The following is a 24,379-nucleotide window of genomic DNA, read 5'->3' as shown; positions in this document are numbered from 1 at the left end:
AACACAAAAAACGGTGTGGCAACTGTATATCTTCTTGTATGACACAGGTAAAGCCAAATGTAATGTAAAGCTCATCATACTTTCTCTTCTTCTTTGTTCTTTCATAAAGTTTGTCACCTTCTATATTTTCACATTTCACACCAGTGACGTGTCAATGATGTTACCTTATTACTAGCTACACTTCTGTTGTCACTTTGATCCTCGTTGATTTCATGTTTGTTCAATAGTAGGTATCTTTTTTTCTTCTTATTGGTTCCGCTTTTTAACCACTGGTCCATTTTTGTCACAAAACAGTTATTGTCATTTTAACTAACATTATTTTCAGTAAGCTTAGCTATGGAGCGGTTTGAAGCCTCCGAAAATACACATATATACAAATACACAGAGTTCAGTTTAGTGGTCTCAGGATTCCCTCAACACCTATACATGTCACTTTATCTGTATTTCTGTTTCCCCTAAATGGGGCTATTACTTTCTGAGGTTTGCGAGTCTTGAAATGCAAGAGTACTTCTAAATGCTCATAAGGGGGTTTAGTCCTGAATGTGCAAGTATTGGTACTACTGGAATGCCCCTGCCAGCGTGACCTCCCATACATTGTGCATATGACTTCACAGTGTGTGGAGAACGCCATTTTGTTCTCACAATGGCATCCTCCGTGCAGCAAAAGTGCTGGAATGCTGTTTCAGTGAGTTCTGGCCCAGGTTCAAGGGACGGACCCCCACATAACCCATGGTGGACCCCACTTTGGGAACCACTGAGTTAAAGTATCAATGTTCCACTATTTCTCATTTTAATATTTTGAGTTTAGTTTCCAGGTTTAAGACAACTGGGTTTTCTATAATGAGGTGTTGTCAAAACGTGACTAACTTTGCTGATCTCCCTTTTTAAAATTTAGGCCCAGTATAACCTTTTTGCAGAACTACCAGAGTCCACAAATTTCTCTCTCACACTCTCTCTCTCACTCTCTCTCTCTCTCTCACTCTCTCACACAAACATATTCGCAACAAGCACTTTCTGTTTAACTTGCAAAAACAACTATTCCTCTAGTTCATCATAGTGTCTTAATAACAGCCAATGGAACAGTGCACCCATCAGCTATTTCAACTATGTGATATAACCTCTTTGGTTCTGCTAACAGGCTGCCTCCATTTCACACAGCAATTGCCTTTATGCCTCCCCTACATCATGCCACTACTCTAATTTTCAGAACTTCTGGGGAAATGCTAAAGTTCACCAGTGAAAGTCATGATCTGACCAACCTTCCATGGTTTCATGGAACATGGCTTCCTCTGTGGTGAGCTATGGAAAATGAGACAGAAAAACTGCTTCAATAACAGAGGCAAGAGCTCTGCAAGTGTCCCCACTCCCTCTTAATACAATACACCGAATAACCCAAAAAGATGGTCTAATTAGACTCTCAGAACAAATGTGTAACAAGATGACCTGTTACAGACACAGGAAAAAGAATGGGTAACAATAATTCAATACAGAACATAATCAAAATATTTTGAAATCTGTGGTGAGCAGAAGAGGATAGCAATAGTTTTATTAGAAAGATTTCTAGACTCTTGAAGTGATCATAAATAAGGAAGCTGCCTTTCATCAGGAGAGTTCCTTTCTGAACCCCCAACAGTCAAAAGGGCCGCCACAGCCACCTAGCATGAAAACCCCCATCCTTGCAGCCAGCTCTCATCCCATGGTTGCTTCCCCCTTCTCCCTTTAAATACATTTTCATGAAGTCCAAGTTGGGCCTTACCCTCTCCACCTGCTGGGATTGTGGCCTCAGGTGAGGGAGGTGGCATGGAGTTTGTTTATGTGAGCCTTCCCTCATGCCCTGACATACAGGTACCGAGCACGAAGCAAGTATTTTTTGCCTTTTATGCACTACCCTACATTTCAATCAGCCCAGGCTGCGAGATATTCAGACAACAGAGATCTGAATAAGGCTCTTTATATTAACCTGAAACATTTCTAAAACACTTTCTTAAACCATTTATACAAGTTGTTTATTTATTGTATTTCACTCAGCTTGGAGAGCAAAACTGAATACTGGTTTTAGTTTCCAATAATCCATTTCACCCTCTGGTTCTCCAGCACTAGCACAATGCTGTTCTGTTGAAGTTTGCAACACTTCTGGGAAATGTTTATATCAAAGATTTTCATTATATTAAAAAAAAATCATAAAAACTGTTGTATATTACAGGTTTTAGAAAGTTCCTTTCCCTCACCTCATCTAGCAGTGGTTGCCATTAAAGCACTGACTGCCAACAGTTACTAAAAAGACCAGTTAACTTTATGCTTAGGTTTAGGAAACGTGGTAATTGTAGTATCTTTTGGCAAATTATAACTTAATATAATTCAATTAACTTGACAGTGCCCCTTTAAAATGTGGCTGTCACCCATATTACTGATTATATTAGTTCAAGGTTTTTTGTTTTTATTTAAAGGTTACTTTAAAAAATCCTGGATAGTTTTGAATTGCTCACTGAAGACAAATTTGAGAAAGCATTCTCATTCAGTGTCTAATGAAGCATTCGTATGTTAAAATCACAACTTCCACCACAATGTATTTACCTTCTCCCCCACCACCTTCACCAGTGCTTTCATTGTTCATTTACATTGCATATTTGAGTTCTAAATAAAGTGTCAAACTACATACGGAGGAAGTTCCACTCTCCCCCTTTTAAGCAGCAAAACAAAATGAGTGCTCTTGAAATGAAAAGAGCAATTTAGACTAGGGCAACAAGGGGTCTTGTAAATTCCAAACAGAGAAAGAAGATGCCACAATTACAATGCTCTCACACAAAAACAAATCTACTCACTATTTAAATAAAAGAACGTTTTAAATACAGTGATCCCTATATGGCCAGCAGTATCTTACAAGAAACAGATAAAAATGGTCCAAGGGTGAATATTAAAGCAAAAATCTATTTAGAATCAGAGCATAAATTTTGAAATGCATTTATGAACTAATCCAAAAAAAGAAAAAATTAAGCAAGACATTTTATATAAGTGTCAGTGTCCTTAATCCTGTCAGAAAGAAGTATTTTGTGCCTCACTAAACCAGAGGACACCAGAGTCAATATTTTTGAATAAATATATCCTTAGTACACATAATGTGATTTTGTTCCCTGGGTTTCAAGTAAATTGAATTTTGTAATCCACTGGTATTTTGTAACCCTGGTTACTCATACTGGTGGCATACCAGTATATTCATGTGATATGTTTTAATGAAGAAGCATCTGGTTTATGTCTTCCCCACCCCATTAAATTTTTTAAACAGCACAGTGGAAACACGAACTTATTAGAACTACAATTCACAAATAATGTTTACACAGATTAATAGTTTTTCTTTTAAAACGCTCAAAATATGCTATGTATATTTTAGATGGTTACGATCCTCCAATTTTCCACATTTACCAGCATTAACAAATTGGACTGTAAAGCTTTCATATGAAAACAGGCACCTAAATACTACCTTTCCCCATATGATATTTCATTAATGAACAGCATTTTATAACATTTGTGCTACACTTGTAGGTGAAAGGGATAGGGTGTACGGAAGAATTTGGGGGAAGATAAGTAGTAAATATTGAGAGGGGAGTATTACTTATGATGAGGGAATTTTAATGCCTATAGTGAAGTTATTTTTTTAAACAAAGCTTTCAATAAGGTTTTTATATCAGACAATGATTAGTAGAGTCACGGAGCAGGAAGTAAATGGCAGGCTAGAAAGAAAACTAGTTTTGAAACAGGAGGCAGAGGGGAATTAGAGATGGGAACTTCATGTTGGAAAATGGTTGAAGGTGGGGTCCATAAGCATTACCCCAGAACCCCCTTTATCCAATCTAACTGGGACAGGGGCCAGAGAGGATGATCAAAAATTCAGACAATTTGGAGAATGGGAAAGTACGAGGCTGCAGCTCCATTTAGCGGCCAAAGGAGAGATCCTCCACTTCTGGACCTGTGTGCACTTAGCAATTAGTCTAAGGACGAAGGACCAATTTTATCAGCTTAATACAGGGGTGGGCAAACTACGGTCTGTGGGTCAGATCTGGCCTGCAAGCCTTTTAAGCTGTCCCATGAACTCCAGCCAGGGCGGGGGCCGCACCACACGGTTTGGCCCTGCTCTAGCCGGGTCAAGGGTCGCTCCATGCATAGGAGCCGGAGAAGGGACATGCCATTGCTTCTGGGAGCCACTTGAGATAAGCGCCACTCGGAGCCTGCACCCCTGAGCCTCTCCTCACACCCCGCCCCAGCCCTGATCCCCTCCTGCCCTCTGAACCCCTCGGTCCCAGCCCAGAGCACCCTCCTACACCCCAGACTCCTCATCCCCAGCCCCACCCCAGAGCCTGCACCCCCAACCAGAGCCCTCCCCCTCCGCACCCCAACCCCAATTTTGTGAGCATTTATGGCCCGCCATACAATTTCTATTCCCTGATGTGGTCCTCAGCCCAAAAAGTTTGCCCACCCCGGCTTAATAGGTGATCTTCTGCCAATATGAAATGAAAGAAACCCTCTAGAAGAGTCTGCTGCCTCTGCTTCCTTATGCAACAAGCAGAGGATGTGCAAATTAGGAGTTCTGGACTAGTTTTTCTATAAATTTTAGTGGCTAATTTTGAGCACAGGCTCAAGGGTTATGCTTAGCTCAGAACCCGATTATATTTTATATGATCTTACTTGGATGACTCCATGATATCCACAAGACTCTCTGGGGGACATGTCCACATACCCAACAAACAAAAAATTCTCAGCTTTCACTCTTCTCTGTGACTTCCATTGTCTTTTCCCTGTCTTTCTCACACTGCAAGCTACTTTTGCCCTGTATATCACCAAGCACATTGTCAGTGCTTAACAAGCAATACAATCAACATTAAACATAGGTCTATTTCTGTAGCAGTGATAAACTGGGCTTCTCCCCTGTACCCTCCAATTTGATTTTTAGTTTAGGAATGTTTAAGGAAGAAAACAACACTATATTTTCCATTAATCAAGTAAAAGAAAAATCTAAGACAGTGGTTCTCAAACTGGGGGTCGGAACCCCTCAGGGGGTCTCAAGGATATTACATGGGGGGTTGCGAGCTGTCAGCCTCCACCCCAAACCCCGATTTGCCTCCAGCATTTATAATGGCGTTAAATATATAAAACAGTGTTTTTAATTTATAAGGGGGGAAGAGGGGTCACAATTAGAAGCTTGCTATGTGAAAGGGGTCACCAGTACAAAAGTTTGAGAACCACTGATCTAAGAGGTAATAATGAACCACTTCCTATTGTTAAATATGCAACAATGACAATTCTAACTGTGTATTAGACAGAGGGTCAAATTCTGCCCCAACTTACACCCCAAAAAGTAAAGTCTTGATCTTACAAACTCTATGTGCTTAATTTTACTAAATGTGAATAGTCCATTAAGCACATGCTTAGTTTTACTACCATGAGCAATCCTATTAACTTCAATGGAACTACTCATAATAGTTAAATAATCACGTACATAAGTATTGGCAGGATGAAGACCTAAATTAGGGCAGATTCTAGTCCAGAGTTATAAACCCACAATTATACTGTTTTTCCTTGTAAAACAAATTGCAAGCATCTATGTAAGAAAATTTACACATATTGGGCTAATATGTCAGTTGGTTTTAACCAAGATTCTAAATGTATACATGCATAACTTGGTGCCCAACTACCCAATTTATACACCCAAATACTGTTTGGGTGCACAAAATATGCATGTGAAAAATAATTACTACAAACCTAGAGCCCAGTCCTGCAAATGAGTAATTTTATTCATGAAAGTCATTAATTTCAATGAGGCTACTCATATGAGTAAAGTTATTTACATGATTGTTTGCAAGCCACTTTTGAAAATATGGCCCACTGTATATATTTAGTTCCAATATAATAAAACACAACAATGTATGTATTCAAATGATTCCTTAATACATTATCACTTAGTTAATACCCACTATAGACCATTTGATTAGTATGCAATGCCTAACATGCAGCAATTACTCCAATGGATTTTGTTAGAAGGTTTAATGTAGCAGGTTTAGTAGTTACCTTATCTAGGTGTGGGTGTGTAGTCTGCACATGCTGCAGCTTTTTCTGCAAACTGAAAACAAGTAAACTTGAACCTTGCATTCTCTTAGAGTACCAGAGTCAAATACTTAGCTACTTTGTGTTACTAAAGTATCAAAAGGACTAAAAGGAATATATAAACATAAATGAAGCATTATCTAGTACAGATTGAATTTTACACTAACAAGTAGGACGAAACTGTAAAAATTGTACTTAAAATATTTTCATACTTAGTTTTACTTTGAGATACATATGCAATTCTAAAGTAATGTGCATCTATAAAACTTATCTTAAAGTGTGTTTTGATCACCTATACATATACATAAACCCATACACACATTTTATATTTTATAATACATAGCAGCAGGCATGGAAATTACTTTAATTACTGCACACTGAACAGATGTGATGAGAGTCATGTGAGAATCAGGGAGACTAGAGAAGAAAAGGTAGCAGTAATCTACGCAAAAGATGGCCAGAGTATGGTCAAGCATGCTGGAGCAGCAACATTGAATGAAAGACAATTTTTTGAGATATGGCACAGAAAAATCCAGAAAAAAAAAGTAACAGTCTAGCCATCACCATTCTGACTGAGAATTGGATCAGTGATCACTAATACAGATCATGTAAACAATGATTTGATGATATATACAGAATTTTTAATAGGCAAAAAATACTTCCTCCATCAAGTGCCTTCTTTATACATCTTGGCTTTCCTAAATCTTATTTTAAGAAAAATATTGCCTATATTCACCTCTACCCTGATATAACGCCGTCCTCGGGAGCCAAAAAATCTTACCACGTTATATCGAACTTACTTTGATCCGCCGGAGTGCACAGCCTTGCCATCCCCCCACCCGCCTCCGGAGCACTGCTTTACCGCGTTATATCCGAATTCATGTTACATCGGGTCACGTTATATGGGGTAGAGGTGTATTTATATCTACCTGCACTTTCAGAATGCTTCATGTTTGATCAGATGCAAGGGGTGGAGGGAAATTGTAAAAGGCACTGCTCTGTGATGCTATGAGACAGCATGCAGATAAACATTTTCCAGCAGATTATGTCTTCAACAATTGTAGCATATATTCAACTACAGGGAGGCCAAAGACTTCAAAACAAAACATCTGCAAGGTTTTTAAGAACAGTGAGGGGTAAATAGGTGAGAGTGAGTTTAAAAGAGGGGAGGGGGAAAGTTTGTGTGTAGACAAGTTGTTGGAGTGAATTAGTCACCCCAGGGGTCATGATAAGGAGGGTGTCAAGTTTAATCCTTCCCAGCTGGTTAATCTTTGAAGGATTTTCTCTGTTTTGCAACTATACAATACATCTAATGTAAAAGGAGGAATCAAGTACCAATATTTTAATTTTACTTGTTTGTTTATAGCTATGAAATGATGTTTGGCAGTGATTAATGTCGTTTCCATAACCCGAACACAGTAAATGGAAAGGACCTTTTGATTACTTGAGTGACATTTGCTACTGTAAACAAAAACAAAAAGGGACAAAGACTAAAAAAGGGATTCCTTCTTAAAATAAATCAAAGCATTAAACTACTATACAAGTTAAATTTATGATCAAATGGCAAAATACATGGAGAGTTTACATATCTTAGTTCTAACATATGCACACACAGCTAGCAAAAATACAGTTGTTGCAAATAATAATAATGGTTTTGAAATAAGTGTTCACTTTAATACTCTAAAAATACAACAAACCAACTCTCAGCCAACTTTTGCGTCAAAACGAAGGGCAAACTGAGTCACCCAAACAGTATTACTAAGAACACAAGACAAAAAAATCAATGTAGTCCTTTCCCTACTTTAAATCATGTTTTTAAAGTTATTAGGTCATGGGGCAGGAGAAAGGACCTGTAGCATTTACTAAAACAAGATATACTATGTGCCAGCTCCCTTCCAGCTCTGCTAAATAAATTAATTCCTAACATGAGACACCTCTGTTACTTTAGTCCCAGTCCTTTCAAACACAAATTATCAAATTGTATGTTTTGTGGTGCAGGATAATCCAATAAAGACTAACGTGAGGCCACAATATAAAATTTTACTACGGCTTAAGACTCTACATTTGAACCTATGTCTCCAAGAGAGATGGGTCAGAACAACCCCAAATTTTGGGGGGTTCAAAATTTGAAGTGGACTTTTGTGGCTCAGACTCCTTTCTAACCTAACAGAGAAAAGGCTTATGCAGTAATTTACTGTGCTTAGAGCCCTCAATGGTCTCTCACTTTAGATTTAAGTTTACCTGTAAAGTCTATTCTCACTTTATTATAAATTATTTAAAGGAGAAGTGCTGAACGGGGCAAAAAAGGTATAAGAAAACTATGTTAAATAAATAAAATATTTTTACACATCTTGCACTTTTGCTTTTCTTGTGTCATTTTTTGGTCTTCATCCATATTGTGTATCACAGGGGAAAGAGGTACAACTGTATTACTTGTCAACTCAGTGTATGAAAATAAAAACAAATACTGATCACTCAGATGCATTTCCAAATAACGTGGCTTGTTAAAATTGTGATTTAAATGTCACAATTTGAATTGTAGAAGAAATATTCAAAATGAAGTACAGTATGATTTTAACACAAAGCCTTAGTTCAGGTTCAGGCTTATATCAGTAGTTGAGTACACATTTTACTTTTCAAGAACGCTAGAGTAAAAAGAAACAAAAACAACAACAAAAACCCACACTTTCAAACATTAGAAACTCAGGAAATTCAGAATTAACGTCTCAAATAAAGTAATCCATGCTCCCTCAACTCTGTCCCTATACAAATGTCAGTTTACCATCACCTTACTTTGCATGTAGCTCACCTAAAATGCACAACACAGAAACTGGTTCTATAGTTTCATGCATATGTCTCCAATATTAAGTGTGGTAATTTGTCACAGTACACTTTTGTTCTTTGTGTGCAAGTGCTCTAATGTGTCTTATATAGATTGTGTGCTTTACAAAAAAAACAAAACAAATGTAAGAACACAGAGAAAGCTGTAACGCAGCGTAACTCAATGGGCTCAATTCTGAGCCCAGCTGTGAAACTTCAAAGAGTAAATGGGTATACGGATCTACACCCTGCATGGAAGGAGAGCAGCTGTCAGTGGGCTGCTATTCCTCCCTTCCATGCAGGTGCAAGGAATGGACTGAATCCTGGCTTCCACCACCACAACATGCTGGCCAGCTGATCAGGGGTGGGGTGAGAGTAAGCTGTGTCAAGAAAAGGACTGTTGCAGTTTTACTTCCTCAATGGAGCAAGTGGGTCGCAGGATCTTAATCATAACTCAGTATCGCAGCTTGATCCCTGCCTTGTCCTGGGGCAGCACAGGTATATGCTGTCTCTTACTTGAGCTGGGCTACACTGCAAGATGCCAACTTGACCTTATATGAGTATGATTAAGGCTAACTATGTTTTTTTTCCCCCACAGATATCGCAGAAGTCACAGAATCCATGACTTCAGACCTGGCCGCTGGGAGCTGCAGGGTCCCATCGCCTCCCGCAGCAGCAGGGAGCTGTGAGGTACCCCTGCCGCCTGAGGTAGCAGCCCCTAAGCTATCAGCTGCCATGGGGAGCGGGAGTACCCTGCAGCTCCCAGCTGCAGGGGCATGGGGGGACCCCGGCCGCCCCCCTGCTGCCACCACGCGGGGGGACTTCTACAACCCATGGCGGCAGGGGGACTCCTGCAGCGCCCCACTGCGGTGGTTGCAGGGGGTTTCCCGCAGCTCCCTGCTGCGGGGGGGGGGGGGGGGAGCGGGGGGGGGCAGGCAAGGGGATTCTGCAGCTTCCCTCCGTCGCTGGTGACAGGATGGGGACCCTGGAGCTCTCAGACCCCACAGGTGGTGAGGCCCCAGAACCCCCAACTACCCCACAGCTGCCTGGTCCCTACCCATTTTATCATGGATATTTTTAGTAAAAAAGTCAGGGACAGGTCACGGGCTTCCCTGAATTTTTCTTTATTGTCTGTGACCTGTGACTTTTTCTAAAAATATCCATGACAAAATCTTAGCCTTAATTATGATTCAGACAATCTAGTTAATTAAGACAATCTAGCGAGCACTGATAAAATGAAACTTTATTTTATGGATAGATAAGGTAATATAGTCTGATTTTCTGTAGGCATTATTATGTGGGGGTAGAGTTAAGGTAGTTTGAGAGCCTTATTTGAGAAGTACTTGTGGCACCTTAGAGACTAACAAATTTATCTGAGCATAAGTTTTTGTGGGCTAAAACCCACTTCATTGGATGCATGCAGTGGAAAATATAGTAGGAAAATACATATATATACACACACATGGAGAACATGAAAAAATGGGTGTTGCCATGCTAACTATAACGAGAGCAATCAATTATGGTGGGCTATTATCAGCAGGAGAAAAAAAAACTTTTGTAGTGATAATCAGGATGGCCCATTTCCAACAGTTGACAAGAAGGTGTGAGTAACAGTAGGGGAGGGGGGAAATTAGCACGGGGAAATATTTTTACTTTGTGTAATGACCCATCCACTCCCAGTCTTTATTCAAGCCTAATTTAATTGTGTCAAATTGCAGAATTGGAATTAATTTGCAAACTGCTCGTTGGAGTCTGTTTTTGACGTTTTTTTGTTGAAGTATTGCGACTTTGAGGTCTGTAATTGAGTGACCACGGAGGTTGAAGTGTTCTCCGACTGGTTTTTGAATGTTCTAATTCTTGACGTCTGATTTGTGTCACTACGCAAAAGAATAAATGGACACAAAACAGATGTCAAGAATTAGAACATTTGGTTCTGTAGATGACAACTTTTGGGTTCTCTAAATATAACATCTCCTTGTTCAATTCACTTCAAATGTTTTTTTAAAAAATGTACCTCACTCCTAGGTTATTAATGTGAAGATCAACTAAGAATTTTAGACAAGAGGCCAAAATTCGGTTTATAACGGAAACTCAGTTGCAACCTTAAAGTGATAGCGTCTATTTAGTGCAACCATTTCTTATGATTTCCTGTGTAATCAATTGCTAAAATAAAGATTTTAAGTTATACTGTACCTTATCCCAGATAAGCTGTCAAAAGCATGCAGGTCTAAAACTTCACAGAGATCAACTCTAAGAGGAGGAAAAAAAAAAAAAACCCATAAAAACAGTCTTCATACTTTTCTCAACTTAAATATTTTATAGTAGTAAACAATAATGCAAAAAGTTCAACTACAACACAGGCTTGTGATGTTTGACAGACACAAAGCTATTTGAATGACTTCATTCACCAGATGTAAAGGTATTAAGATAATTGTCTCTTAAAGCAGGCTATTGCTATGATTCTTTTGTTGCATTTTTAAATAAGTTTCCAGTGGAAAAAATAGTATTTAATCATGTAACTAAAGACTTATCATAATATAAATGAACAAGGTTCCTGACTTGACTTTGCAACCATAACATGCTTTTCATATATGTTTTGCATATTATTTCCCAGATTTTTAAAAACACAAAGTGAAAACTAAAAAAACAAAACACAATCTGCATCATGTGGAAACATACTCCCACATGGGTCAGCTGCTTGGCTGGAACCTTTAGATCTTCTATGTGCTCCAGTCACTAAAGGGAGATGAGGCAAATATTTTAACAATGAGTTTCAAAGCTGTTTGTTGACAGCAGAGGAATGCTGAAATTCAGGAATCCTCAGTTCCATTCCAGGTTCTCAGGAGAGTTTATCTAGGGTTTCAAACCCTTCAGCCTTTATTTTCCTCCACCCCCAAGCTTGACAGACCCCTTCTGCCTCAGACTCCTCCTCCAGCCTGTTCTTACCCCAATCCATTTCCCCTCCACCCCTCAACTTCATGTCCCAGGACCTCAGGTCTTAGTTCCGGTGTCCAGCACATCAAGCCCTGGTGTGGAGCCAGAAGGAACAATTGTAGGGAAAGTCCTACTCAGACTGCAGCTATGTAGGGTGACCAGATAGCAAATGTGAAAAATCGGGATGGGGGTGGGGGGTAATAGGAACCTATATAAGAAAAAGACCCCAAAATCGGGACTGTCCCTATAAAATCAGGACATCTGGTCACCCTACAGCTATGGCCTAGAGCATACTCACTAGAATTGGAATCTGAAGAATTTAGTTGCCAAACTAACAAATCTGTCCTGAGCATGTGAAAACAGATTGTCAGAGGTTCATAACTTGGCCAAATTTGGGTGGAATTTCATGAGGACAGCAAAAGGCACACCCTGAAGCCAAGGCAACTCCTCTTCCAAACTTGAATTCTTGCCTTGAAAGTGTGGTGCTAGAGCTTCTCAACAACACAGCTGCAAAAGCGGTTTGTTTGTTTTGTTTTTGTTTGGTAAAAATAGGGGCAAATCAATGTATTATCCCTAACTTCATTCTGAGAAATAGCTGAACAATTTTTGCAGAAATTTTTGATTTCCGCTCCACCTGCCCCCCAAATTCAGCCTGAGGCAGACACACAGCATGGAAAATTTCAGCCCAGATAGTTAAAGTCTGGCAAAATAACAATAACTGAATACAGGGTCTTATAACAGATAGCGTTGGACAACCTTAACTATAGAAGTGTTTCTACCTAGGTCTTCTCTCATACACACACACACACACACACACACACACACACACACCCCTACCTTTTCAGAAAAGTACAATATACATTCCAGTTCAGGTCACTGCTAGGACAAATGGTTGGCTTTACAGACCTGGTTATTTTGTTATTGAAAATAAGAAAGCAAGGATATGGCTAAAAGGAAAAATCCACAGGCCTCTGGGTCTTGGCCAATTATTATTATTAAACATGCACCCACCAACAAGTATACAAAGCTGTTTCTAGGGTGAAAGATTTTTAAGGTACAATGCATTGCATACATAAACCTCTTCTTTAGTTTATGACCAGCTGTGTCTGAATTGTCTATTCTCAGTAGTATTCCATAACACTCATACGAAGGTCAAAGAAACACTCAGGGAGATTGTAAATGCTCCTTCCTCTTGCATAATATTGATTGACAATGGACAGAAAAAAAATCTTATTTAAAGGATGTGCGCTCTCAAGTACCATGTTAATAAGCTAATTTTACTGTTAATCTAACTGTGTAATTATTTCAAGTTTTGGACAGACAGTGCAAGACAGAGAAACAGTGTCAATCTCTGAAGAGTATTTAACTAGGAACATAGGAGTTGTCATACGGGATCACGCCTGAAGTCAGTATAGTCCAGTATCCTATGTGATCAGCACCAGAAGAAGGTGTAAGAACTCTGCAGTAAGACATGGGATAATTTGCCTCTGACACAAAGTCTCCTCCTAACCCTTTATAGTTAGATACTGACTTCAGCCCTGAAGCATGAGGTTTTATATCCCTTCCAAAATTGTTAGTATTAACTAGAACTCCTCTGGATTTTGCTGTTATCCATACAAATGTCCAATTTTTTTAAATCTTGCTAATTTCTTGGCATCAACAACTTCTAATGACGTCCTGTGGCTATGAGTTCCACAGTCCAATTATACCTTGTGTGCAAAAGTTTCATTTTATCAGTTTTAAATTTGCCATCTTTTAATTTCATTCAACATCTCCTTATTCTTGTGTTAGAAGACAAAGATGACAGAAGCTCCTGATCTACGATTACTATATATACTTTTATCGTGTCCGCTCTTATTTGTCTCCTTTCTAAGACAAGCAATCTTAACATTTTCAATATAATTTCATGAGTTTTTCCAGGTCCTAATCATTCCTGTGGTCCTTCTCTGAACCTCCTCTAATTCAGCATTCGATTAAACTGAGGAAGACTGAAATATAGCTACACTTCCCTCTCCTAAAAAGCTATTTAGCGGGCAATATGATCCATGTAATGTTTTCAAGATTATATATTACGTTTACTTCTTCATAAAGGAATTTGAAGTTGAAAGATGTTGCAATAGTGCCTGCAGAGCATCTCCTCTGCCACTATGCAACAAAGGGCTGATTGCTTTCTACTGCTTTTCCTTCTTATACCCTGCATACAAGGTGTATGCCTGGAATTTAGGATTTGTCCTGTTGTATGGATGTCATGATAAGTATGACCAGATCAGCGCAAACACAGACACCCAGACTTTAGTATTGTCCAGCTAATATGCCAGTTTATCATCATCGTTAAATCATGTACAAACAATGAGGATAGTCTCCTCCTCCCCCTCCCCCCAACTGGACTTGGAGTCACCACTGTATTCTAATAGACATTTTCCTCTACACAGCCAACTGTTTCAATAAGAATCACATATGCCAACACACACACACACCATTACCAAGGTTACTGTCTCTAGATTCATGGTACTAGCAATAGTTAATGGAATCTATAGTTTTGGTGCAGAAGTCTACAAAATATTGCAGAAACTTTAAAACCAAAGCTGCATAAGAACAAAGGAGCTACTGTTAAGGGCCAGATTTATAAAAGCACTCAGCATCCATAAAAGGTGATGATTTTCAGAGAGGCTCAGCTCCCATTTAGACAAGTAAATGAAGTGATTTTCAAGAGTGGTCAGCATCCAGCAACTCCCCCTGTTGCCAATGGTAGCTGGTGGACACAGAAGAGTTTTGAAAATCTAGCCCTAAATGTTAAAAAGCCCACTGAAGTTATTAACTATTTTTTGTTATAAAGAGACATGCTGATTTAACAAAAATTATTTCGTTAAGATCACCAGAAAAAGCAATAAATGAGCAATGGGAAACACTCCATAATAACTGAGTTTATGATTAAGGGCCCTCTGTAGCACTGTTTATTCTTGTTCCAAGTACTCTTCAGCAGAATTTAAAAGTTAATAAGAAAGGAGTGTGAAGTTGTAGAAGCTTCTTAAACACATTTCACCTTCCTACTTGAACAAAGAAACAAAAACAACATGAGGGTAATCCGTATAAACTAACATGACAGTCACGGCAGAGAAGACTTTTCATAGTGCAACTGTTTAGCAGCAGGACAGAAAACTTCCAGCAAGGAACAGCTTGCAAGCAGAATTTCAAATAAGTGAAATCAATGGACATGTTAACAAGATTAACATTATTGGAAATGTAAAGCATCCAAACACTGACCATCAGATAAACTCAGACACACTACCATCTGAAAATTTAATAAAATTCCATGGTGCTATCAAAAAAATAAGCCTTTCTACCTATGTTCCTATATTGGCACCGACCAGAGTCTTATCTAAGCACCTCCCATGAGTAAGAATGTCAATAACCTCTCTTCCCCTTCCCTCTTAGTAAGAAGCAAGCTTCGGGGGTTTTGTGTGTGTTTGTGTTTTGGTTTTAATAATTACTGAACACAAGAGAAGACTGTTGGTGCAAGCAAGGGTACTATCGTGGGAGAGTGTGGGAAAAGGTGTATGTTTAGTATTTAGTTCTGAATGCTGGGAGGTTAGTCATTCTTATTTCATCTGGCAATCTTGGGCCAGCTCCTGTCTGCTACACCCACAATTCTCCCCCTATTGAGCAACAGTTTCTTTGTTCCACTGACAAAAGTCATCGCCCAAGGTAAAAAAAAACAAAAACGAACAACTCTATGCAGGGCTCTGAAAAACAGTACAATGATGTTGAACTGGGCTCTGTGTTCAATAGGAAGCCAGTGCAGAGTGGGATGATGTATTGCAAGGAACCTATGCTGCTGAGCAGGCAGGCTGCTGCAGCCTGAACTAGCCCTTTTAAGGCATAGAACTTCATTCGTAGATACAGAGAATTTCAGTAGTTGAGCTTAGGTCTGCCTATGGCCAGCTATTAGTCTGGCAGGATCAGGTGAAATCTTTTGGATGCCCGCAGATGAAAGTGCATATTTTTTGCCACTGTTGGGTGTCCAAATGTAATGCAGAATGAAAGAGGATCCCAGAGCTTCAGACCAATAAAATGAGAGATGTCTTTAATAGATGAGGTAGTTATGGAGATTTCTTCAAAGCATTTTCTTCTTCTCACCAGCATCATCTCAATTTTGTCTGGGTTCAGCTTCAGCCAGTGCCTCTTCATAGAAGCACTGATCTCAGCTAGGCAAATTATAGCATCCTTTACATTAAAAGGATGTACAGCTGAGTGTGATCTCTCCACTGCTGGCATGTTGGCCTGTGCTGTCTCACTAGCTCTCCCAACTATTTCATATAGATAACAACAGAATGAAGGAGAGACAGACTTGTGGGACTAACCAAGTGAGTCATGGAGATGCACGAATAGTTGCCAATAAGGACCCCTTTGGTTCATTCTGAGAGGAATGACCTAAGCCATTTCAGGGCATTTCTATCTACCCCTATGCTGCCTGTGAAGGAAGGACAGTAGAGTTTGGTGGTCAACTGTATCAAATGTCAGAGATGTCCAGCCATACTTCCTGTTGATGGGCACAATATAGTTATGCACCAGAGCAATAAGTGCTTTCTCTGTCCCATATGCTTAGGTATAACATTTCAAAATTTGCCCAGCTCATTTTCAAAGTACATAACAGAAGGCAACAGTTGATTTCAACAGCAATTGTTAATATTTCAAATACAGTAGTTTCAAAATCCTAATTTAATAAGAGTAGAATGATCATTTCAACACTACTTGTAATAAAAATGAAATGCTATATTGCATGCATCTCTACATCACGTCTACACTGCAGCTGAGAAGTGTGATTCCCAATGCAAGCAGACAGACTCACGTTAACTCGGTTTGAGCTAGCATCCTACAAATAGCAATGTGGACATTTTGGCACTGATGGCAGCTCGGGCTAGCTGCCTGAGCCCAAGCCCCGCTGAGACCCTGGGTCTGAGTTTCGGTGGCTAGCTTGAGCCGCTACCAGTGCTGCAACACCCACATTGCCCTTTTTTAGGAGCTCAAGGAATACTGTAGTGTAAATAATGCCCTTCAATGGGCACACACCTTCTGATGAAAACTATACTAGTGCATAATATTGCTATAAACAAAGGAAACAATAATGAGAAGTTATATTCAACCGCACAAATACCTATATGCCAGTGTTAGTAGGGAAAACACTTGGAGTAGAAAACCACAGTCATCTGTGCTCAATCTATTTCGACCTGTATTGAAATGTAGAGTCCCCATCTGCATTTTTTAATATTTACTGATAACTGCATTTGAAAGGTTTATGACTAGTTTCTAGCCTTATTCCAGCACTTCAATGTGTGGTACACCTCTACCCCAATATAACGCGACTGGATAGAACACAAATTCGGCGGATCAAAGCAAGTTCGATATAACGCAGTTTCACCTATAACGCGGTAAGATTTTTTGGCTCCCGAGGACAGCGTTATATTGAGGTAGAGGTGTACTTGTACTTCATATACAAGTTACTAAACCCTAAATGGCATGTTTCAAGAGCGTGCTTTTGTCACAACTTCACTCAGTCCATTCGATTAATCCATAATTGAATCAAAATAGACACTTTCTACTGAGAGCTTCATGTGAGGTGGGAGAGACCGTCTTTTGTAAAAAAAATACAACCTTTTCATTTAATAAGGAATTCAAACCAGAGTGCCTATCAAAACTAAGAAAGAATAAAGCCACTTACTTCTTGTATTGTGACTATTTTGACATATCTTTCAAAACAATTTTGCAGGCACAATTTATTTCTAGGTCCCACTAAATCAAACCTGGAACAGCCATAAAGAGCTTTACACAATACATGTGATTAGAGTTTAACATTGGCCTGTTAGGCCTTCTGAGTGATGTGTCACATGACAACTGGAACCACATCACTGAAAAGCTATGTAAATGACCTAGAGATTTCTACATATAAGCCTCAATTACAGCAAGATTGCCAACTGCTGCAATGTATCAGAGCCATCTTGGCTGTGTCTACCCTAGCACTTTTCCAACCAGTGATGCTCCTCCAATGGCACTGCTAGTGGAGACAGACAGTCTCAATAACTGAAAGCCACTGTCAGGTCAAATTTAGCCCAAAATTTAATTAAGTTTTTGTAAAATCTAAACCCAATACAAGTATAATAAGGATTTTATTTTTTTAGCATTCCAATGTTGATTAAAAACTCTTAATTTTCTTTGAATATATGCATTTAAACCTTACGAAGTCTGGAACTGACTAACTGGAAACTGATAGTATATTTTCAATTTCTAAGCTGAAAAAACGTAAAGAGAAAGCAAACAGCATAAGACTTTTTAAAAAAGGGGTTACTTTTAATCTAAAGTGCTGATAGTAAAATAGGCAAGGAGTTATTTAAATAGTTTTCCTTTAAAATGAATAGAACTAAAAAATATACAGCAATTTGTCACAACAAAAATAGGAAATGGCAGCAAGTGATACTGCCCAACACTAAATATTACCTTGATCTTTGAGTTTCTAAAATTTTGACAAGTCCATTTATTGACCTGAAAAAGGGTGGGGAAAAAAGGAGAAATTAGATGAGACTAAAATTCCATAATGTAGTGAACTAAGCAGGGAAATGAGAACCAGGAACTCCTGAGTAATAATCCAACTCTGTTATTAAATTGTTGTACAACCCCATAGCAATCACCATTTTTATTTCTCTCTCAGCTTGCCAGGAGATTCACTATCCATGACAGAGGACTACTGTTACAGAGGACAGATTTTATTCAAGCAAAATTTCCCCCTTAGTACATGTTGCTGGGCCTAAACATTTTTACTTTTATTTAGGACATTTTGTTAGTTAAAGCGGTGAAATGGGAAAAGACTTTTTCAAACTCCGTTTTTGGTGTGTGTTTTTTCGTTCCTCTCACAGGATGTGGGGGTATTGTGCTGGCAGCAGAAGATATTTTTGCCTACACCTCTAACCACTAATCTTGTCCAGGTTACTTGCTCATTTACTCACAAATGATAATTACTCCTTGCCTCCCCAGATATCTATTAATTACACTGGTCTACAATTTTTGAGAAGTCATCTGCTTCAGAGATAAAATGTGCTATTTATTATGTATTTTGATGTGCTGAATTCAAATATGACAATTAAAACAACTGATTGGCAACTGTTTCTAAGATATTTAAGCTTTTACATTTTATGTCTATGTATATTGTGTAGATAGTAGAGTTTTAATCATAAATTGTAAACCTAGGTTTTTTCATGTGTTTATGGTTGCTTTACATGATAATATTTCACCTGTCCTGTTTATGTAACACTTTAAAAATCAGCAAAAGGGTTATATAAATAAAATTGATTATGAAACAAAAGGCAAAAAACTATTCTGTACATAGTTTAGTCCTATTCAGTGTCTACTCGGCGCTTCTTGGCTTGTCTCTTGTATTCATTAAATGGAGCATCTCTTGTCACTGTCCAGCAATAGTCTGCAAGCATTGATGGGCTCCATTTGCCCTGATAGCGTTTCTCCATTGTTGCAATGTCTTGGTGAAATCGCTCGCCGTGCTCGTCGCTCACTGCTCTGCAGTTCAGAGGAAAAAAATCTAGATGAGAGTGCAAAAAATGTATCTTTAGTGACATGTTGCAACCAAGGCTTTTGTATGCCTTGAGGAGGTTTTCCACCAACAACCTGTAGCTGTCTGCCTTGTTGTTTCCGAGAAAATTTATTGCCACTAACTGGAAGGCTTTCCATGCCGTCTTTTCCTTGCCACGCAGTGCATGGTCAGAAGTTCACGAATCTGAGGACCAACAAAGACACCTTCCTTTATCTTAGCTTCACTTAACCTTGGAAATTTTCCATGGAGGTACTTGAAAGCTGCTTGTGTTTTGTCAATGGCCTTGACAAAGTTCTTCATCAGACCCAGCTTGATGTGTAAGGGTGGTAACAAAATCTTCCTCGATTCAACAAGTGGTGGATGCTGAACACTTTTCCTCCCAGGCTCCAATGACTGTGGGAGTGGCCAATCTTTCTTGATGTAGTGGGAATCTCTTGCACGACTATCCCATTCACAGAGGAAACAGCAGTACTTTGTGTATCCAGTCTGCAGACCAAGCAAGAGAGCAACAACCTTCAAATCGCCACAAAGCTGCCACTGATATTGGTCATAGTTTATGCACCTCAAAAGTTGTTTCATGTTGTCATAGGTTTCTTTCATATGGACTGCATGACCAACTGGAATTGATGGCAAAACATTGCCATTATGCAGTAAAACAGCTTTAAGACTCGTCTTCGATGAATCAATAAACTGTCCCCACTCATCTGAATCGTGAATGATGTTGAGGGCTGCCATCACACCATCGATGTTGTTGCAGGCTACATGATCACCTTCCATGAAGAAGAATGGGACAAGATCCTTTTGATGGTCACGGAACATGGAAACCCTAACATCACCTGCCAGGAGATTCCACTGCTATACTCTGGAGCCCAACAGCTCTGTCTTACTCTTGGGTAGTTCCAAATCCCTGACAAGGTCATTCAGTTCACCTTGTGTTATGAGGTGTGGTTCAGAGGAGGAGGATGGGAGAAAATGTGGATCCTGTGACATTGATGGTTCAGGACCAGAAGTTTCATCCTCTTCCTCTTCTGACTCAAGTGAGAATGATTCTGGTGCATCAGGAACCGACAGTCCTTCTCCATGGGGTACTGGGCGTATAGCTGATGGAATGTTTGGATAATGCACAATCCACTTTTTCTTCTTTGACACACCTTTCCCAACTGGAGGCACATGCAGAAGTAACAATTGCTGGTATGATCTGTTGGCTCTCTTCAAACCATTGGCACTGCAAAAGGCATAGATTTCCTTTTCCTGTTCAACCACTGGTGAAGATTTTTTGCACAAGTGTTGCAGTTTATGTGTGGGGCCCACCTATTGTCCTGATCTCCAATTTTGCTGCCAAAATAAAGGTGATAGGCTTTCTTAACCATAGTGGTTATACTGCGCTTTTGTGATGCAAAAGTCACTTCACCACAAACATAGCAGAAGTTATCTGCACTGTTCACACAAGTACGAGGCATCTCTGCTCACTTTAGCTAAACAGAAATGTGTCCCTTTGCAAAATCAAACACTGACAAATAAGAGAGCACGACACTGTATGATTTCTAGAGCTGATATAGGGCTATTTGTTCAGCAGAGTGATGTAAGCTTCGTTATGATTGCATCATCCATGACTTCTAGGAATAACATGATGCAATTCATATCATGTATGACGCAATACCAGCTTCAGATTGCATCATTCATTGTTTTGCCTCAAAAGCAAGTACTGTCCAAACCCAGTCATAGATTTATTCATAGATCCAGTCAAAGATGTATTTTAGTCATTTCTGGTTTAAATTGAGATCCCTTCCCTTTATAACTCACGTATCCTCCACCATTCCCAAGTCAAGGGTTGTATATACTGACCCAATAGCATATCTTGAAAACTAGAACCAATCAACAATTTTAAGCATCATTTTCGTTCTCAGTGACCCTGAATTAGTAAAGTTTGACTACATGTATTTCAGAAGCATTTTGGTTGTAGAGCAGTGTTCTTTGTAAAGGTATCTTTAGAAATATTTAAGTATTTATAAAAAAAATCTGAAGTCTGAAAAGTTAAAAAGGGGTTATACAGTTACTAGATAAGAATGGTGCACAGCAATCACCACATGCAAAATACCAAGATTTGTGGAAGTACGTAATTGTATTGGAACACTATTTAATCTTTCTCTCTCCTGTCAGCAAACAATTGTGTCATGGTAATCATGCAATTGCCAATCCCTGTGCCAGTCATAAGAAGCAGAAGTCTATATATAAATAAAAACTGTTCATACTATCAGTTTCATACCTGACAGCTGTTCTTATTTTATTCAGTTCTTCTTGTGAAATCAAATCTGTTTTATTGATGATTATTAGATCAGCTAATCCAACCTGCCTACACAGGAAGACAAAATAAAAGAGAAGACTAAAATGTATACATTCATTTTCCACACTGCAAAGTTACCACACTTCCCATGCCCTCAAAAACAAGGGTGTATCATGACCAAAGCAAGAAACTCTGTATTGAATTAGGAGACCAATCAATATATCAGTCGGACCACGTAACACTTTCTGATGTACTGCATTGTTGACAGGGTCAGGGAGTGTTCTGCTACTAAAAACATTTCTTGCAACTTCTTTGTAAAATTATTGCATTAAAACAATTTATTTTAAATTACAGCGTTAAGGACAAAGCTTTTTTTCATTAACACTGTACTCGTAAATTCTGTATGTATCTTACTCTTCAAAAACTATGAATGCACTAGCATTTTTCTTCCAAATTTCCTATTGATGATATCACCAACAAAGTCACATCATCAGCATTTTAATAACCATGTTGATTGACTGTGCAAAGCAGGTCAAGATTAGATAGTGATTAAAATACCAGTGGCCTGTCTACACTAGTGGTCCCAACTGTTACCACCACTCCTGGAGCTGCACTGGTATGTTACAAGAAAAAAGCAACAGCAGATGAGGCTATGTAAAACAATGCTCACTCCAGTGTAGAGGATTAAACTGAGATCTTTTAGATCCCTAGTACTTTGGGATAGGCAATCTATGAACCACTTAGTCCCTCTTACAGTCTGAATTCAAGATATTAAGCAACACTAAAAAATTCTAAAGCTGTTATTAAAGTAAACCTCTTTATTTCTTTACTTTTCAGTTTACTTTGGGCATCTGACAAAATGTTGTACATAGCCTATTTAACAATATAGGCAGTTCCCCCTGCCATTCATATGGAACCTTTTTTTAAAAAAGAAGATAGGATTGTAAAATCCAGATGCTGGAAGGGGGACTAAAGTGCAGGGGACTAAAGAGGGAAGGAAGGTTGTTTGGGTTTTTTAAACAAACTGACTAGATCTTAAGCTGTATGCAGTGTTTTTGTAGCCATGTTGGTCCCAAGATATTAGAGAGACAAGGTGGGTGAGGTATATCTTTCACTGAACCAACTTCCATTGGTGAGAGACACAAGCTTTTGAGCTTACACAGAGCTCTTCTTCAAGATCTGGGAAACACTCTGTGTAAGCTCGAAAGCTTGTGTCTCTCACCACCAGAAGCTAGCCCAATAAGAGATATTGCCTCACTCACCTTGTCCCTAGATCTTAAGTCAACAGTGAACAAATGCACTGGGATGACTTTCACTTCCTATGAACTTTTACACACTGAAGTTGCTAACTTTTACCAATTTGATATTAATAGTTTTTATACCGATACCTAGTTGCTTCATTGATAAGGCCATCAGGTTTTTCCTCTGTCAAATGCTGAACAAAGATTAAAAACAATTATTACATCAAGAGTATTCATATAACAAATACCCATTTAAACATGCATCAAAATCAAGGTAAAAATCAGTATTAGATACATTATTCAAGAAATTAAGGGGGATGATATCTAGAGAATTAGTATGCCTTGACTCATCTTTATTATTTATATAAACAAAGTGACGGTAAAAAACAGACATCCACTCTTTCCTTAAGTTCAAATCTGTTTCTTTACCAGCATTTTTCTTTTGTTTATTATCGTAGGATTACTGTAGAATGCTGAGCTGTTGACAGTTTTTGTTTAAATGTTTAGGTTTATTGTGAGGTAAAAAAGCATTAGAATCCATGTTGTGCATTAGCTTACACAGAAAAATTAGGTATTTTAAGATCAAAAGCTAAATAAAAAGAGTAATAACGTACATTTCAACAAATAGTAAGTTAGTTATCGAGGTAACTGCAAGATGCCTAAGGTTTATTAAACTAGTTTGGGGGAAATCATGCATTAGCATCTACCACTTTGCTTTTTTGTTTTAATTAAATTTTGCTTATCAGGTGACAAGTTATATCTTTAACTTTTGCCCCAGGTCTGCATGGGTAGGTCGCCATCACCCAGTAAGCCTGTCATAATTTCTGTTTCAAAGGATTGGGATGCACAAGAATTCATGTCTGATGAGCCTGTGATAGTTCCACAGGATTGTGATTATCCCATTATCTGTGCTCTCAGCTGACCCAACAATCAATTATACTATTTTAAAATTGATTTAGTTTTAAAAAACTGCTGATTTAAGGTGGAAATAAATTCCATGGCATGCACATCAATTTTAAAAGAAATAGGAAACTACTCTTTCAAATAGATTGGTTAGACATCTAACATGACTTGGTCCTAAAAAAATCCCATTGCATAATGTCAGTCTATGTTTTCCCCTAGCTTTTTAAGTCAAAACTGTTTTCTAACTGAATTGTTTAAACAGGTTGTGCAATAACAGGATGGCCTAGAATGAAACCTCTCTTCTGACCTTCTCTCTGTAACTCGCTGCTCATTGATTCTATTGCATTAAATGCTGTCAGATTTGTAGCTCTGAAAAGAACAATGTCAGTGGCCTGAGTGTCAGGTCCTGAGAGTAGAGAACTGTCATTTCAAGTTGTCCAATAGTTTGCCCATGATTAAAAAATGAATATTTCAGATTGCTGGGTGACAATCCCATTAGAGTGA

General features: G+C 38.7%; 1 protein-coding gene across 1 annotated transcript in view; it reads right to left on the bottom strand.

Moving 5' to 3' along the window:
* ZNG1C (Zn regulated GTPase metalloprotein activator 1C) overlaps positions 1–24,379 on the bottom strand; it is a 48,653-nt gene that overhangs the window by 7,864 nt on the left and 16,410 nt on the right. Inside the window, 5 exon segments of the mRNA XM_005296752.4 lie at positions 6,061–6,112; positions 11,110–11,166; positions 18,343–18,387; positions 21,714–21,800; positions 23,120–23,166. Coding sequence (XP_005296809.2) covers positions 6,061–6,112; positions 11,110–11,166; positions 18,343–18,387; positions 21,714–21,800; positions 23,120–23,166 — 288 coding nt within the window.

The sequence above is a fragment of the Chrysemys picta genome, chromosome 6 (genome assembly GCF_011386835.1).
Source record: "Chrysemys picta bellii isolate R12L10 chromosome 6, ASM1138683v2, whole genome shotgun sequence".
Lineage (NCBI taxonomy): Eukaryota > Metazoa > Chordata > Testudines > Emydidae > Chrysemys > Chrysemys picta.
This window is presented reverse-complemented; position numbering and strand designations above follow the sequence as displayed.